At 45.9% G+C, this 16,163-nt stretch overlaps 1 protein-coding gene across 1 annotated transcript in view; it reads left to right on the plus strand.

Annotated features, from left to right (window-relative positions):
- The window catches only part of SMC6 (structural maintenance of chromosomes 6), a 332,391-nt gene that overhangs the window by 212,459 nt on the left and 103,769 nt on the right, over positions 1–16,163 (plus strand). The window contains exon 22 of the mRNA XM_082248885.1: positions 3,914–4,059. Within this exon, the coding sequence (XP_082105011.1) occupies positions 3,914–4,059 (146 nt within the window). The remainder of the gene's footprint in view (positions 1–3,913; positions 4,060–16,163) is intronic.

A 16,163-nucleotide genomic window follows, 5' to 3' on the forward strand; every position in this document is an offset into this window, starting at 1 on the left:
GGTGGCTCCAGTCCCCGGCGGTGTCGGGGGGCAAGTCTTTTTGTCCATTGTCGTGGACGGTGCTCACCACGGATGCCAGCCTGTCGGGCTGGGGTGGTGTTCTGGGCGTTCTGTCCGCCCAGGGAACTTGGTCGGAGGAGGAGTCCTCCTTCCCGATCAACATTCTGGAATTGAGAGCGATAAAGCTTTGCCTTCTGAGATGGACGGACCGGCTTCGGGGCCGTCCGGTTCGGGTTCTGACGGACAATGCCACCGCGGTGGCCTACATCAACCACCAAGGGGGCACCAGGAGTGCCCGAGCGGCTCGGGAAGTAGCCGACATTCTGTCTTGGGCCGAGACGCACGTCCCGGCGATAACGGCAGTTCACATTCCGGGGGTGGAGAACTGGCAGGCGGATTATCTGAGTCGCCAGACCCTGGACCAGGGAGAGTGGTCCCTTCATCCGGATGTCTTCCAGATGTTGTGCGCGAAGTGGGGTTCCCCAGATGTGGACCTGTTCGCGTCTCATCTGAACAACAAGGTGGAAAGGTTCGTGGCAAGGACGCGCGATCCTCGGGCAGACGCCTCAGACGCGTTAGTGGTGCCCTGGCATCAGTATCGTCTGATGTATGCCTTTCCACCGATTCATCTGCTGTCCAGGCTTCTTCGCAGGTTAGCCTCGGAACCGCACACGGTGATTCTGGTGGCGCCGGACTGGCCTCGCCGGTCCTGGTACGCAGACCTCGTAAATCTGGCGGTCGACGCTCCGTGGCGTCTGCCACTTCGAGAAGATCTCCTGTCTCAAGGGCCGATATTCCATCCTGCTTTACAGTCGCTGGCTTTAACGGCCTGGCTGTTGAAAGCCAGGTCCTGAAGGATAGGGGTCTCTCCCCTGAGGTCATTCCCACTTTGATCAAGGCTAGGAAAGCCTCTTCGGGGAAGATTTACTACCGTACTTGGAAAGCATATTTTGCCGGGTGTGAGTCCAGGGGGTATTCCCCTCGCTCATACTCGGTGTCGAGAGTGTTGGCCTTCCTTCAAACGGGCGTGGACCAGCGTTTGGCGTTGGCCACGATTAAGGGTCAGATTTCTGCGCTGGCCGTTCTCTTTCAACGCCCTGTGGCGTCTAATTCGTTTGCTTAGCACCTTTGTTCAGGGGGTGCGACATTTGGCCCCTCCTAGGAGGGACCCTTTACCTCCATGGGACTTGAACTTGGTTCTGTCCGTGTTGCAACAGGCTCCCTTTGAAAAGATCAGGGAGATCTCGTTGTCTCTGTTGTCCAAGAAGGTTGCCTTTTTGGTGGCGATCACTTCGGCTCGCAGGGTGTCGGAGCTGGCAGCTTTGTCCTGCAATTCTCCCTACCTGGTGGTCCACAAGGATAAGGTGGTCCTGCGGCCTAACCCATCTTTTCTTCCGAAAAGTATATCGGAATTTCACCTGAATGAAGACATTGTCTTGCCTTCGCTCTGCGCGAAGCCTAAGCATCCGAAGGAGGTTGCCTTACATTCCTTGGATGTTGTCCGGGCGATCAGAGTTTACCTGTCGTCCACTAAATCTTTTCGCAAGTCGGATTCCCTCTTTGTCCTTCCTGAGGGAGCTCGGAAGGGCATGGCGGCGTCGGCTGGATGGATCAGACAGATCATTGAACAAGCCTATGCCTTGAAGGGGAAGGTTCCTCCCTTCCCTGTGAAAGCGCACTCTACCAGGTCTTTGAGTACGTCTTGGGCTTACCGTCATCAGGCTTCTGTGGCCCAGGTGTGTAAGGCGGCGACTTGGTCGTCCGTTCACACCTTCTCAAAATTCTATAAGGTGGATGTTCAGTCTCCTAGGGACCCTTGTTTTCATGGGCCCTTGATTGTTGGGGTGTTTTACACCTGGGTTACTTGTTTTTCCTGGGTTGTTGCTCCTGTTGAGCACGTTTTTCCTGTTGCCCAGTTGGTTCTCTTACTGTGGTAAGGTTCCTTTCTCTGATGTGGGTACTGCGTTGCCTTTCTACGGTTGCGTCTCCCACCCCTCATGTCTACACTGCTTTGGGACATCCCATTGGTGAAGACTTGTGAGTGGGCGGCGACTGTCGGAGGACGTAAGAGAAAACTGAATTTTTGTAAAATCTTACCGTAAAATTCCTTTCTCTGAGTCCTCCGACAGTCGCCACCCCCCGCCCCTCTTTTGGGGTTTTTGTGTACTCTTACTGCTATGCTACCAAACTTAGTTGGGAATGCTGGTGCAGGGAGGTATTGACTGAGGGGACAGCCCCTAGGGGTGTGTCTATGTTAAAAGCTTTGTATTAACAATTCTTGTTGCCTAGCTACTCCTATGGAGCAAAGGTCAATACTAGGGATGCACCGAAATTTCGTCCGATAAGGGGTTAAATATGCCGAAAATGTATGGCCGCTGATCTGTGTAAAAAGCCATTCATTTCCCTGTTATTTGTGCTCTCCGCCTTGATCCGATGCCGGGCGGGCGCTTCATTGTGATTTACAGTGACGTCCCGGGGGAGAGGGACCCAGAATGCACAGTGTAGGAGGATCTCATCCTCCTCCGTGCCAATCGCTGCATCACTCCACCCACCTCCTCCCTTCCCTGTTGTTCGCTGAGGAGGAAGGTAATGTCGATGTGTGCTGTTAGAAAAAAAAAAAGTTTCTCCCCTATTCTCCTGCATCCTGTGTCGGAAGTCAGAACGGATTAAATTTATAATCACAACCTAGTGCTCAACCCCTTCTAACTGCAGCACGCGAGGCAGTCAGTGTCAGTCAGTCAGTGTCAGTGAGTAAGTGTCAGTCAGTGAGAGTCAGTCAGTGAGAGTCAGTCAGTGAGAGTCAGTGAGTGAGAGTCAGTGAGTGAGAGTCAGTGAGTGAGAGTCAGTCAGTGAGAGTCAGTCAGTGAGAGTCAGTGAGTGAGAGTCAGTGAGTGAGAGTCAGTGAGTGAGAGTCAGTGAGTGAGAGTCAGTGAGTGAGAGTCAGTGAGTGAGTGTCAGTGAGTGAGTGTCAGTGAGTGAGTGTCAGTGAGTGAGTGTCAGTGTCAGTCAGTGAGTCAGTGTCAGTCAGTGAGTCAGTGTCAGTCAGTGAATCAGTGTCAGTCAGTGAGTGAGTCAGTCAGTGACAGTGAATCAGTCAGTCAGTGAGTGTCAGTCAGTCAGTGAGTGTCAGTCAGTCAGTGAGTGTCAGTCAGTCAGTCAGTGAGTGTCAGTCAGTCAGTCAGTGAGTGTCAGTCAGTGAGTGTCAGTCAGTCAGTCAGTGAGTGTCAGTCAGTCAGTCAGTGAGTGTCAGTCAGTCAGTCAGTGAGTGTCAGTCAGTCAGTCAGTGAGTGTCAGTCACTCAGTCAGTGAGTGTCAGTTACTCAGTCAGTGAGTGTCAGTTACTCAGTCAGTGAGTGTCAGTTACTCAGTCAGTGAGTGTCAGTTACTCAGTCAGTGAGTGTCAGTTACTCAGTCAGTGAGTGTCAGTCAGTTAGTCAGTGAGTGTCAGTCAGTTAGTCAGTGAGTGAGTGTCAGTTAGTCAGTGAGTGTCAGTCAGTGAGTGTCAGTTACTCAGTCAGTGAGTGTCAGTTACTCAGTCAGTGAGTGTCAGTCAGTTAGTCAGTGAGTGAGTGTCAGTTAGTCAGTGAGTGTCAGTCAGTGAGTGTCAGTTAGTCAGTGAGTGTCAGTCAGTCAGTGATATTGATAGAACTTATTTAAAATCATTTGGGGAAAAAAAAAGTCATGTTTCGGTTTTCGGCCAAGGGCATCCTGAATTTTCGGTTTCCGTTTCGGTCCAAAATTTTCATTTCGGTGCATCCCTAGTCAATACCCATTGGTGAAGACTTGTGAGTGGGCGGCGACTGTCGGAGGACTCAGAGAAAGGAATTTTGCGGTAAGATTTTACAAAAATTCTGTTTTTCTAGAATAGATCACCTCACTTATCCAATTTAACATTTACTTGAATATTTTCCAGGGTAAAATCTCGCAAGCAAAACAGATTTATCCTGAGAGAATTGAAGTCACTCAAAGTGCAAAAACTCTGGATGCAGAAATTAACAAGCTGAGAGCAAAGATCAACTCGGAACGTGAGCTTCATGGAAATCGAGAAGAAATTATAAAGTAAGCTAAGTCTAAATGAAAGTGGGAGGGGGGAGTAAGATGTGCCAAGCTGCCAATAGTGCAGTAGAGGTTAATTCAAAAATACAATAATAAAACACAAAATTGTGCACTCACAAGCATCTCAGTGAGTGAGACATGATGATAAGTCTGTGCCGACAGGGGAGTCCACGTGAAGCCAGAGCTCCTAGGATTGCTGGAGCGCTGTCAGCCTGAGCATGGATCTGGATTAGCCGACAGGAAGCCGCCGCAGGAGAACTGTCAATGGAGTTGTCAGAAGTAGGCTTCCTGTATTCAGTACCCTTGTGTGCATAAACTACACATGATTAGATTGTTTACCACAACACAATATTTAGACCTCTTGCATTTGGGCAGTTTGGTCCTTCAGCCTCAAATCCTGCTTTTCAACTGCTGCTCTAAGCAGCTTGTCAGAATCTGACAGGCTGAAATACGCAGTGGTTGGACTCTGTACCAGGAAGTATTTGTATTTAGAGCCGTATTCGTTCAGGAGCCTGTGCGACAGAGCCCAGCCATTGTGTATTTTGGCCTGTCTTCGATTTCCACAGGCTGCTGAAAGCTGACAGCCACCATCCTCAATGGCTAAAAAACGGAATACCTACAGGCCAATTCTTAAGAATCAAATGGAATTGTACGAAACAGAACGACTACTACGAGGAAAGCAAAGATCTCTATAGGAGATTCCGGGAGAGAGGATACTCGCACAAACAACTGAGGAAAGCTAAAGAAAAAGCAAGCAAACGAGAAAGAAAAGATCTCGTGACAAGAAAAAGCCCCGTGAAAAAAGACGCCATTGGAACAACAAGAATTATTACACAATATGGAACGCAATGGTAAGCGGTACGTGAGACCCTAAAGAAACACTGGGGCATCCTAAACAACACACCGATTATAAGAGAGATAGTAGGCCCCAACCCAAACATGGTTGCAAAACGAGCAAGAAATCTGAAAGGCATTCTGACTAGGTCTGAATTCTCAAAGGAAGTAGATGAGACCTGGCTAATGAAAACCCCAAGAAGTAAAGGCATGTTCGCATGCGGTAGATGTCAAATCTGTCCATTCATAGACAGGACAGACACCTTCCATGATGCCACAGGGGAAAGAGAATACAAAATCCGCAACCTAATAAATTGTGCGACAACAAAAGTAATCTATATGATAACATGCCCATGCAAGAAACAAGAAAAACTTTTACTGAAAATAAACGGAAACTTTGGGAACATGGCTACCAAAATGAAATTATTCAGGACTAAATAAACCTGTAAAACTGACCAATAGATTATGCCATGCTTAAAATGCACGAAGGTTTAAAGCCCTTTATTCAGCAAATCACCCGATGTGTAATTTAAAATCATAAGAACCCCCTGAGTATTCAATCAATGTTTAACCCGATCACCTGTGAAGACATGTATTTAGAGGGCACAGGGGGCGGGTTAGGTTACGTCCAGACGAAGCTACGCCAATCGGAGAAGCGAAACGCGTTGACGTCATCCTTACCGACCAGTGCAACGAGCAGTGTCACAGACGTGGACGGCGGGGGAGCCGGCGGATCGGGATCAGCACACGAACCAGGCACTTCAGCGGCATCTTAGCGGAGGACGGGAAGCAGAGCGGTGCGGCAAGGAGTCGGAGGTCAGGTAAGTGGAAACACTACACCGTCCAGGAAGAGGGGTGAAGAATCAGCCGCCCGGCTGACAGAGTGTCTCTGATAAGACTGAACAAAATACTGAAATAATCCATATACTAATCAACACAGACACACACTCTGCATAGTCCCCAAGAAACGGTATTATACTTAAACCACCTGACACCCCTCCATCAGTGCCGCCAATATAAAAGGAGATACTTATATACTCTGCAAAACCTCCATAACAACAAGTTCATTAAGGACATACCGAACATCAAAATGAACCATCCCCAACCAATGATCCGCTGAAACCTGACACTTCATTTACACTTTGAGAGGGAAGTAGCTGGAAACCTAGGCAATTGCCGACCTAACCACGAGTCACAGCATAGACTCGGAGCAAAGAGGAAAAGGATACTGCCATACCCTCGGACGGTGTAAATGTTATCAAGTGGAAGAAAAATTACCCCAGCCACCCACCACCGCAAATCCCCACTCACTCTGCTTCATCAAGCATAAAAAGACTGATTACCAATTTCCCCCACAAGTCCACAGACACACATCATAGGAGGATACAGAAACGGTGTACACCGCCAGAAATAATTATATTTGATTACCAATACCCTAATGATGTTATTTATTATGCACCGGCCGGTACCCTGTTAAATGTTTAATGTTTCACGTTGTATGTCTTGTTTTTTTGGTTTTTTGTGTTTATACTGGTCACATATAAAAAGGCTAAGCCAATATCTGTACAGTGTTGTACTTACATAAATATTATTTACAATAAATTGCTATGATTTACATTTTACTTCTGAATCCCTAAATTATTGTACTGACCATCTAACCGAACCTTAGTTCTGACACCTGAACAGAACACCTTTTATGTCTGCTGGCAGTGGGGCTGGATGCTGCACCTGTGCCTACTGGGCGCCCAAAACTGGTATTTGATGCTTATACGCCAAACTGGCCATTTACCTGAAGCTGAATAGAAAAATGCATTTGTAACTGTAAATGGTTTTAAAAAAGCTCTGTCTGGCCTACTTAATTTCTGCAAAATGTTCCATCTGTGAAATCATCCTTACTAGGCACAGCAGTATCTTCAGAATAATCAAGCCTATGTTGCAGTGTCACTTCCAATTTCTATGGACAGCAGACTATCCAAAATGTGATAAATTGTCCGAATGCCATTTGAGTTGTGACACAGACCGGAGGTGGAGTTGCTGAAGGGTAATGGGAGAATATAGTGAACTTTTTATTTTTCTGCTTTGTTTTGTGTCTTGATCATTTTCTTTTGAAACAGCTGGTATAACCTTAGAGCACTGAGGTTCTAGTTTTTGTTAGCATTGATAGGCAGGGAAATGTTTTACTAAATATGGAATTGAACTTACCTTGTATCCTGTTCACCCTTCATACAGTTAACCGCTTGCCGACTGCTCACAGTATATTTACTGCGGCAGTCAGCCCCTCACAGGCAGAGCGACGTAGGTCTACGTCGCTAGCCTGTGAGGCTCTGGGGAGTGAGCGCGCTCCCGCGCGGTCACGGACCCCCCCGCGCGGTCAAGAATAAATGGATCCAATAACATAGTTATTATATAAATAAAAAGCACTGAAAAAATACATAAAGAGACATGTAATACATTTTATTTTCTTTCTTGGTCATCGACGGACACAGCGCCCCATAAATCATAGTGGGTTATATTGCCTTCTCCAAGTATAGGACCAGGCAGAACAAAAATACACCTGGCTACGCCCATGGGCCGTCCTCAGCTGGTATTTAACCCCCCCCCCCCCCCCCTCAGCTGTAGGTAATCAGTTTTAATCTGTCTAGTCAGAAGTAAGAACCTAGGCTCCCGGCTGGGATCTCTGGTCCTAGCAATGTTCTCCTTCCATGTTTTTTTTGTTTTTTCTATCAAGAGATCTACAATCAACTGCCGGGCTGGGCGACAGGCTGGATAATCTAAATTCAGTGGTCCCCACAACCCAGCCAGTGAGCGATGCGCTAGGTCGTCCGGGCTTGGGTCTGAGTCGGAGCGGTCCCTTGGCCAACAGCTCCCCTACTTGGGTGGCGAGGAGCTCTGTCTGGAGCGTTACCCACACCATGGAAGGGTAAGTACAGTCCCCCCATCCCCTTTTTCTTTTGGGGGGACGCAGGTAACTTCCAGGGACGGTCGGAGCTTCCTGCAGGTTCCCTCCTCCCATCCTTAAATCCCTCACCTTCCATCCTTAAATCCCTCAGCCAGTGAGCGATGCGCTAGGTCGTCCGGGCTTGGGTCTGAGTCGGAGCGGTCCCTTGGCCAACAGCTCCCCTACTTGGGTGGCGAGGAGCTCTGTCTGGAGCGTTACCCACACCATGGAAGGGTAAGTACAGTCCCCCCATCCCCTTTTTCTTTTGGGGGGACGCAGGTAACTTCCAGGGACGGTCGGAGCTTCCTGCAGGTTCCCTCCTCCCATCCTTAAATCCCTCACCTTCCATCCTTAAATCCCTCACCTTCCATCTTTAAATCCCTCAACTTCCATCCTTAAATCCCTCACCTTCCATCCTTAAATCCCTCACCTTCCATCCTTAAATCCCTCACCTCCCATCCTTAAATCCCTCACTGAGCTCGGCTTCCCCCACTCATTTCCCCCTCTGTGTGGACCTGGAGTCTGGTGGGAGTCCCAGAGCAGAGGATGCAGCAGAGACCCCTGGTGTCTTCCCCCACTATCCCCACTTTGTAAGGGTCCTGGGATAGTGTGTGTGTCCCGCCCTGTTAGTCTGGAGTGGGTCCCAGCCTGGGAGACCCCTAGGTGCATGCCCTGCTGCTTGCAGTGTGGGTATAATCTAGGGAGGGTTCCAGTGCAGAGACCAGTGCAAAGTGCACAGCAGAGAAACGTGTGTGCTACCTTTGGGGAGGTCCCCTTGCAGAGGGTGCAGCGTTGCAGAGGGTGCAGGAAAGATCCTGGCAGCATGCTTCACTGTAGCTGATGGGGGCCATTTTCCCTTAGTCTAGCTGGTCTCCGGTTGGCGGCCATGTTTGTGTAGCCGAATGATGTCACGGGGCCATTTTCCTTTAGTCTAGCTGTCCTCTAGTTGGAGGCCATGTTTGTCTAGCAGATGATGTCACAAGGATGCTGGAGGACTGAGGCATCGTGGAGATGCCGAACAACCTCCTCCTTCCCCTTCCTCCTCCTTCCCCTTCCTCCTTAGTTTCCTCTTCCTGTGCCCAGGACATATGAACAAGGATAGCGTCCATGATGATGCTGGGTTCAAATTCTCTGCACTCCTTTGGTCGTTGGGGTGAGTCTTTGGGGGTCCCTGTTATCTCTCTTTCTCTCTCTCTCTCTCTGCTAATAGGTACCCTGAGCCTAGGGAGGATCCTTTAGTGGTGCTAAAAAGATTGTTTTTTTGTACTGCAAGGTCTTCTTTTCCTTATGGAGCCTCAGGGTCACATCTCTCCCACGGACCCCCCCTTATGGAGGTGGCAGATCCCTCAGAACCCCAGCTTCCAATGGTTGCACTGACGGCAGTCAAGCGGTCCTGGGTGGAAGTGGCGTGTGGGCAAAGGTCCAGGAGGAAGCGTCCTCCGCCTTCCCCAGCTCAGTCTGTCTCATTTGATTCTGAGCTTGATGCCGCCGTGGACATGGCCCATCCTGGGGGCTTAATATCACACCCCCAGATCTATCCGATAGTGAGGATGATCCCTCCATGGTCGTAGCATCGAATGAAAAAGCGCTGGTAGATGCACTTATAAATGGAGGATGCGGCTGATGTAGCCACATATGTGGCTGTGTGGTTTGGTACGCATAAGTCATCTCGCACTCCAAAGGTGTTTTCTTATGTGCCCTATTTTGACAGGTTTTCCTGTAAGGAATGGGAACAGCCAAAATTACCATTTGTGGTCCCCAAACGTTTTGTTCTACATTACCCTTTTGAGGAGTCACTTTTAAAGAAGTAGACTAGTCCACCAGTGGTGGACCCTCCTGTTTCCAGATTGAATAAAGCAACCATGATCCCAGTCGAGAAATCCCCATCCTTTAAGGTCCCGGCTGACAAGAAAGCAGAGGCTGTGGCACGCAGCATGTTTACTATGGCTGGTTTGGCATTGCGGCCAGTCTTTGTCTCAGCCCTGGTGTCTCAGACCCTAACTGAATGGGCTAAGATTTTGCGCCAGGGCCTGGGGGGGGGGTGCAGGTCCCTGCTGCTTATGTTGATTTAGTAAACCAGCTGGTCCATGGGCTGCAGTTTGTGATGCAGCTTTGGACACAGCTCCATTGCTGACAAAAGGAGAGAAGATTCCTCCAGGGGTTTAGCATCAAATAATTTCTTGAGATTAAAAATGTAAAATTATTAATTTTATTAACAGTTGGTTAAAATATTCCACATGGAAGGAAATATGAGCTCTGGTTACAATGTTGACCCATCAAAAAGGCATAAAAAGGAGACAATACACACGAATAAACGATCACAACCAACGAGTTGGTACCCCAGCGCATTTCGACCTATTCCATAGTGGTCTTCCTCGGGGGTATGTGATGTCTACAAGATACATTATGAAATTAGAAATACCATTACGCCGATGGGTATCTTTTTGCTAGAGCTTTTTTAGTTAGTTAAAAATCATCCTAGAAAAGTCCTCCAAGCATCCAGAATGGGTAAAGAAGGGAAACTGGCTTGCAAGGGGTCACGTTCAGAAAAACTCGTGGGATGGTGGGAGATCTACCTGCAGAAATATTTCCTAATATGGAAGATAAAATTTAAATTTCAAAAAGATGTAAATTAATTGGTGGGTGGAGAAAGGCTATCCAGCAGGGTGATATGATAGATGCATCTGGGGCGATTAGCTTATAAAACCATATAATCAGAATGAGAAATGAAATGGTATATCAAAAAGTTGTGCAAAACCAAGAGTGTAGCTTTATAGAGCCTAATGGCTGAAATAGTGCATCAAAAATGTGTGCAAGACTATGGGTGTGAAGGAATGATAAAAAAAAAAAAAAGTTGTGATAAGTGACGATGAAGTGAAAGATGAATATCAAAAAGTTTACCAAAAACGTAAAATCGTTTTGGCATGAAGAATGACTGTATTGTACGATATCAAGGAAAACATATGTGGACTTGCCTCCAGATGATGTCACAAATCTATGTATAAAGATGCAATATAGCACAACATATGCTGAAAAAGCAAAAGGTTAAAACCTTCAAAAGTGGTGATTCTGGTAGTTTTAATACTTGGAGTTATGTATAACAATGTATCTATTCCTATAAATAGGTCTCATGAGCAGATCAGATAATGGGCCCTTGTCCATATATTCAAGGTAAAAATAACAAGAAAAGGAAAATTGTAGGAAAAGGAAAATACAAATCGGTTGTGAAGGGGTTTACTAACATGTATTGCCACAGATGGCATCCATCCAAAACCCTCTGCATTTGACCCAAAGGAATAAGGTTTTCAAATGCCCACTTTATGAATGCCCGCAATTGTTCAATTAATTAAATGGAATATAATGCAGGTGTAGCCCACTCCTTCTCAGGAGCAAACAAACTTCAAACTAGACTATTAGAGAGAGGCTATAGTCGCTCATGCCTACGCAAGGCCTGCAACAAAGCCATTCAAAGATCATGGACTATTATTCAAAAAACAAGAACCAAAAAATTCCGATGGTGGGCCATCTAGAATTATCATGCGATATTCTAGACAGCACACAAGAATAAGAAACATTATCAAAAGGCATTGGTCCATATTAACGGATGACCCCAAGGTGAAACAATTTGTGTCTCCAGTTCCGTCAACCACTTTTAAGAGAGCAAGATCTCTCAAAGACAAACTTGTACAAAGTCAGTATCAAGGCAAAACTGGAGGAAAACACTGCTTATCAACAGGCTCTTTTCCTTGTGGACATTGTTCCTATTGTCCTCTTATTAACGGAAAACCTTTACACTTCCCTATGGCGAGTCCTTCACTACTAAACATTTTTGTTAATTTCCAAACGCAAGGCGTGGTATATTCAATGGTCTGCTAATGTGGAGCCTTTTACGTTGGGAAAACCAAACAGGAGATTTGGAGGCAAATCTCCAAACACGTATACGGCATTCAAATAGGCAATCAATATTTTCTCATTGGCAGACACATGGTATTAAAAGTTTAAAACACAATTACAGAATGCCTAAAGTGACTTTCACCACTATCGATCGAATACATATTCCAGATCGTGGAGGTGACTGGAACAAAATCTTGTTACAGCATGAACAAAGGTGGATTTTTAGGTTGAGTTCCACTTTCCCTCCAGGATTAAATGAATCAATATCATATGCCCCATTTTTAAAAGATTTTGCGACTGGCATGATAGTGACCCCATTGTTCGCCTTGGGATAAAATGGCTATGTGTACAAACAAGCTTGCCGATATAAATAAAGATGTAACAATCTATAATACGTAGAACTGTATTGCAATTGTAATAATACGTAGAAGTGTATTGCAATTGTAATTTGTACATGACTCTCTTCTTTTTTTACTATTGCATATTCCTTTATTTTTAATAATGATGATTGTGTTTCATGGACAAATGTGATATTTTGATCTCCTGTCATATATTTGTCAATTTTTAGTATTTTTTCAGAACTCCTGGTTGGTTCTTCCATCCCATTCTGGATGGGTTCTGATAGACTGTCTTTCCGGCATGGGGTCAAAGGTCCGACCTCCAGGGGAACTCCCCTTGTTCCCCGTTGGTTTGTCCCCAGCTGACTTCTGGGCCGTGGCTCACACCCTGCTATGGAGGGTCGGCTATCTAATGCTGCGGCGTCCCGGACCTCTTCTGGGTATGAGGGGCCAGTGCGCATGCGTCGTGCCCCACCTGCGTGCTGCTTCATCAGCACACACAGAAGTGGCAGCCAGGGCCTTCCTCCTGGAACGCCGAGGGAGCCACCGCATAACGCGGTTCTGAACACTGGGAAGGAGTGGGAGACACCTAAATTATATTCTATTTAATTACCAATTGGGGGTTTAAAGGTACATCCATAAAGTAGGCATTTGAAAACCGCCTTCCTTTGGGTCAAATGCATAGGGTTGTGGATGGATGCTATCTGTGGCGATACATGTGAGTAAACCCTTTCACAACCGATTTGTATCTTTCTTTTCCTACACATTTCCTTTTCTTGTTATTTTTACCTTGAATATATGGACAGAGGGCCATTATCTGATCTGCTCATGAGACCTATTTATAGGAATAGATACATTGTTATACATAATAAATCTAAGTATTAATACTACCAGAATAACCACTTTTAAAAATCCCCCCCCCCTTTTTTTTTTAGGTACATTTTTTTTATAATTCCTTCACACCCATGATCTTGCACAAATTTTTCATTCGCTATTTAATTTTATTCTAATCATTAGGCTCTATAAGCTACGCTCTTGGCTTTGCACAAATTTATGATATACCATTTCATTTCTCATTCTGGTTATAAGGTTTTATAAGCTAATCACCCCAGATGCATCTATCAGATCACCCTGCTGGGGATAGCCTTTCTCCACCCACCAATTAATTTAACCACCCATTCTGGATGCTTGGAGGACTTTTCTAGGATTATTCCGAACTAACAAAAAAGTCTCTGGTAAAAAGATACCCATCGGCGTAATGGTAATTATACAGGCTATACTCTTATAGGCATTTTTGATATGTTTTGTACATTGTATTTCTAATTTCATAATGTATCCTGTAGACATCACATACCTCCTGAGGAAGACCACTACGGAATAGGTTAAAACGCGTTGGGCTACCAACTCGTAGGTTGTGATTGTTTTATTCATGTATTGTCTCCTTTTTATGTATTTTTGATGGGTCAGCATTGTAACCAGAGCTCATATTACCTTCCATGTGGAATTTTTTAACCAGTTGTTAATAAAATAAATAATTTTACATTTTTGATCTCAAGAATTATTTGCTGCTAAAAAAACCCTGGAGGAATCTTCTCTCCTTTTCTCTACAAGTAATTTGGGGTGTGCAGCCCTCTCCTCCTTTGTGGTTTTTCAATTTTACAGCTCCTCTGCTGTCCAAACCTTCTGTTTCAGCGGTGGTGGTTAGGCACGTGCTGTGACTTAAGAGTCGGGAAGAGTACCTTCTTTTCACAATCCAGGAAAGGGAAGGAGCCTCGTCACAGAGGGGGGCCCTCCTTCTCAGAACATAGAAAAGTCTTTCGTGCTTCTGGGACAGAGAATAAGGGAAATGGATCTTTCACATCTTCCCCGGGAGTTTCCAAGCAAGCTTGGTCTGGTGAGCCTGGAGCTAGCTTCTCCTTACCCGCAGACAAGACCCCTTCAGCATGAAGGTTTGCCCTCACCCATTATTGGGGTGGGGGGAATCTTCGCTGGTTTCTGGCCCCGTGGACTGCTTTGGTGAGCGTCAAGGATATCCGCGAAATCCTGCAAAGGTTCAAGTGATGTCCGAACTACCCAAGGTTCTCCCGGTCCCTATCTAGGGAATCGAATCGCCTAGGTCTGATTTTAATTCTGACCAGGGTGGTCCTTCCTCTGTACAAATTTCAGGAACCACAGGCTGCAATTCATCGGCTGCTTTCACACAGACAGTTCTGGTGGTACCCACCTTTAAGATAGTTCTGTTTGCACAGTCCTACATGCAGCTCCTTTAGCAGGTTCGGCTCCACAGGAGGATACCAAGGTTCGTGGCATGCAGTGTTAATTTTGGCAGCAAATTTCAATTTAGTTTTAGTCTTAGTCTTAGGACTAAAATGGCATTTTAGTTTTAGTCCCATTTTAGTCTTAGTCCCATTTTAGTCTTCTTCAAGTGTTTTAGTTTTAGTCGTATTTAGTCGACTAAAACTCCAGTACATTTTAGTCGACTAAAACTCATTTTAGTCATCTATAATCGAATGGGTGTAGTTCAATTGTAATTTGTAATGCATTATTTAAGCATTTCTCTACAATTTCCAAACTCATTATATACTACTGCTGGTCCTGGAGTGAAAAATCTAATATGTTATTATTTATGGTATTAAGCTTTGAGCATGCACCAATTTTGGCAGCAAATTTCGATTTAGTTTTAGTTATAGTCTTTTGACTAAAATGCCATTTTAGTTTTAGTCGTATTTTAGTCATCTGAAGTGTTTTAGTTTTAGTCGACGAAATTAACATTGGTGGCATGATCACGGGTTCCTCTGGCAGACGCAGTAGGTGTCCAAGGGCCTCGGTAAGGCCAGCATCATTCTTGACTGAGGCTTCTTCTGCAGTCCCTGTGAGGAATCAAGAGCGAGGATCTTTCAATCATCCTGGTGGCCGTAAACGTTCCTTGGGGGCTTCCTCTCAGAGAACACCAGTTGTCCCAAGGGCTAATCTACCATCCTGCTTTACAGTCGCTGGTTTTATTAGCTTAGCTATTTAAAGCCAGGTATTGAGGGATAGAGGTTTGTCTGGATCAGTGATCCCTACTATGGTGATAGCAAGGAAGTCGTCTTCCAGCAAAATATACCATCGTATGTGGAAAGCGTACATTTCTTGGTGTGAGTCGATTGGCACTCATCTTTGATCCTTTTCTGTGGATTGGATCTCAACTTTTCTTCAATCTTCTTTCAGTGACCCCTAGCCATGCACTCTTTAGGTTGTTCCTTCATTCAGGGGGTTCGACATGTGGCTCCACCTGTACGGTCTCTCTTGCCGCCATGGGATTTAAATTTACTGCTTTCGGTTCCCCAGAAACTTCCATTTGAGAATATTCGGGAGATTCTCTTGCCTACATTATCCCAGAAGGTGGCATTCTTGGTGGCTATTACCTCAGCCCGCAGGGTATCGGAGTTTGCGGCATTATCTTGTCCCGGTCCCTATTTGGTGGTCCGTAGGGATAAAGTGGTTCTTCGTCCCTGTCCATCATTCCTGCCCAAAGTTGTCTCTGACCTCCATTTGAATGAGGACATTGTGTTGCCTTCCTTGTGTCCCAAGCCGGCTCATCCCAAGGAATTTGCTTTGCATACCTTGGATGTGGTTCGTGCGATTCGGGTGTATCTGGAAGCTACTGAGTCCTTTCGGAGGTCAGACTCGCTTTTTGTGGTTCCGAATGGACCAAGAAAAGGGCTGGCTGCTTCTTCGGCTACCATCTCCAGATGGATCAGACAGATGGTGACTCAGGCCTATTTCATTAAAGGTCAGGTTCTACCTTTCCCTGTCACGGCGCATTTTACGCGGTTGCTGAGTGCTTCTTGGGCCTTCCGTCATCAGGCTTCAATATCACAAGTTTGCAAGGCAGCCACTTGTTTGTCCGTGCATACCTTCACAAAATTTTATAAGGTAGATACTTTGGCATCTGCGGATACTTCTTTTTGCTGCAAAGTTTTGCAGGCTGCTGTTTAAGAGGGGCTGTTCCCTCTTGAGGGGTGTTTTTTCTTTAAACCTTTATTTTTCAGACGGGGCTCCTGCGACCCGGTTAAGGCTCCTGTGTCCTGGTTAAGGGCCTTTTTTTTTTTTTTTTTTTT

Source organism: Pelophylax lessonae, assembly GCF_965119305.1.
Source record: "Pelophylax lessonae genome assembly, chromosome: 3".
NCBI lineage: Eukaryota > Metazoa > Chordata > Amphibia > Anura > Ranidae > Pelophylax > Pelophylax lessonae.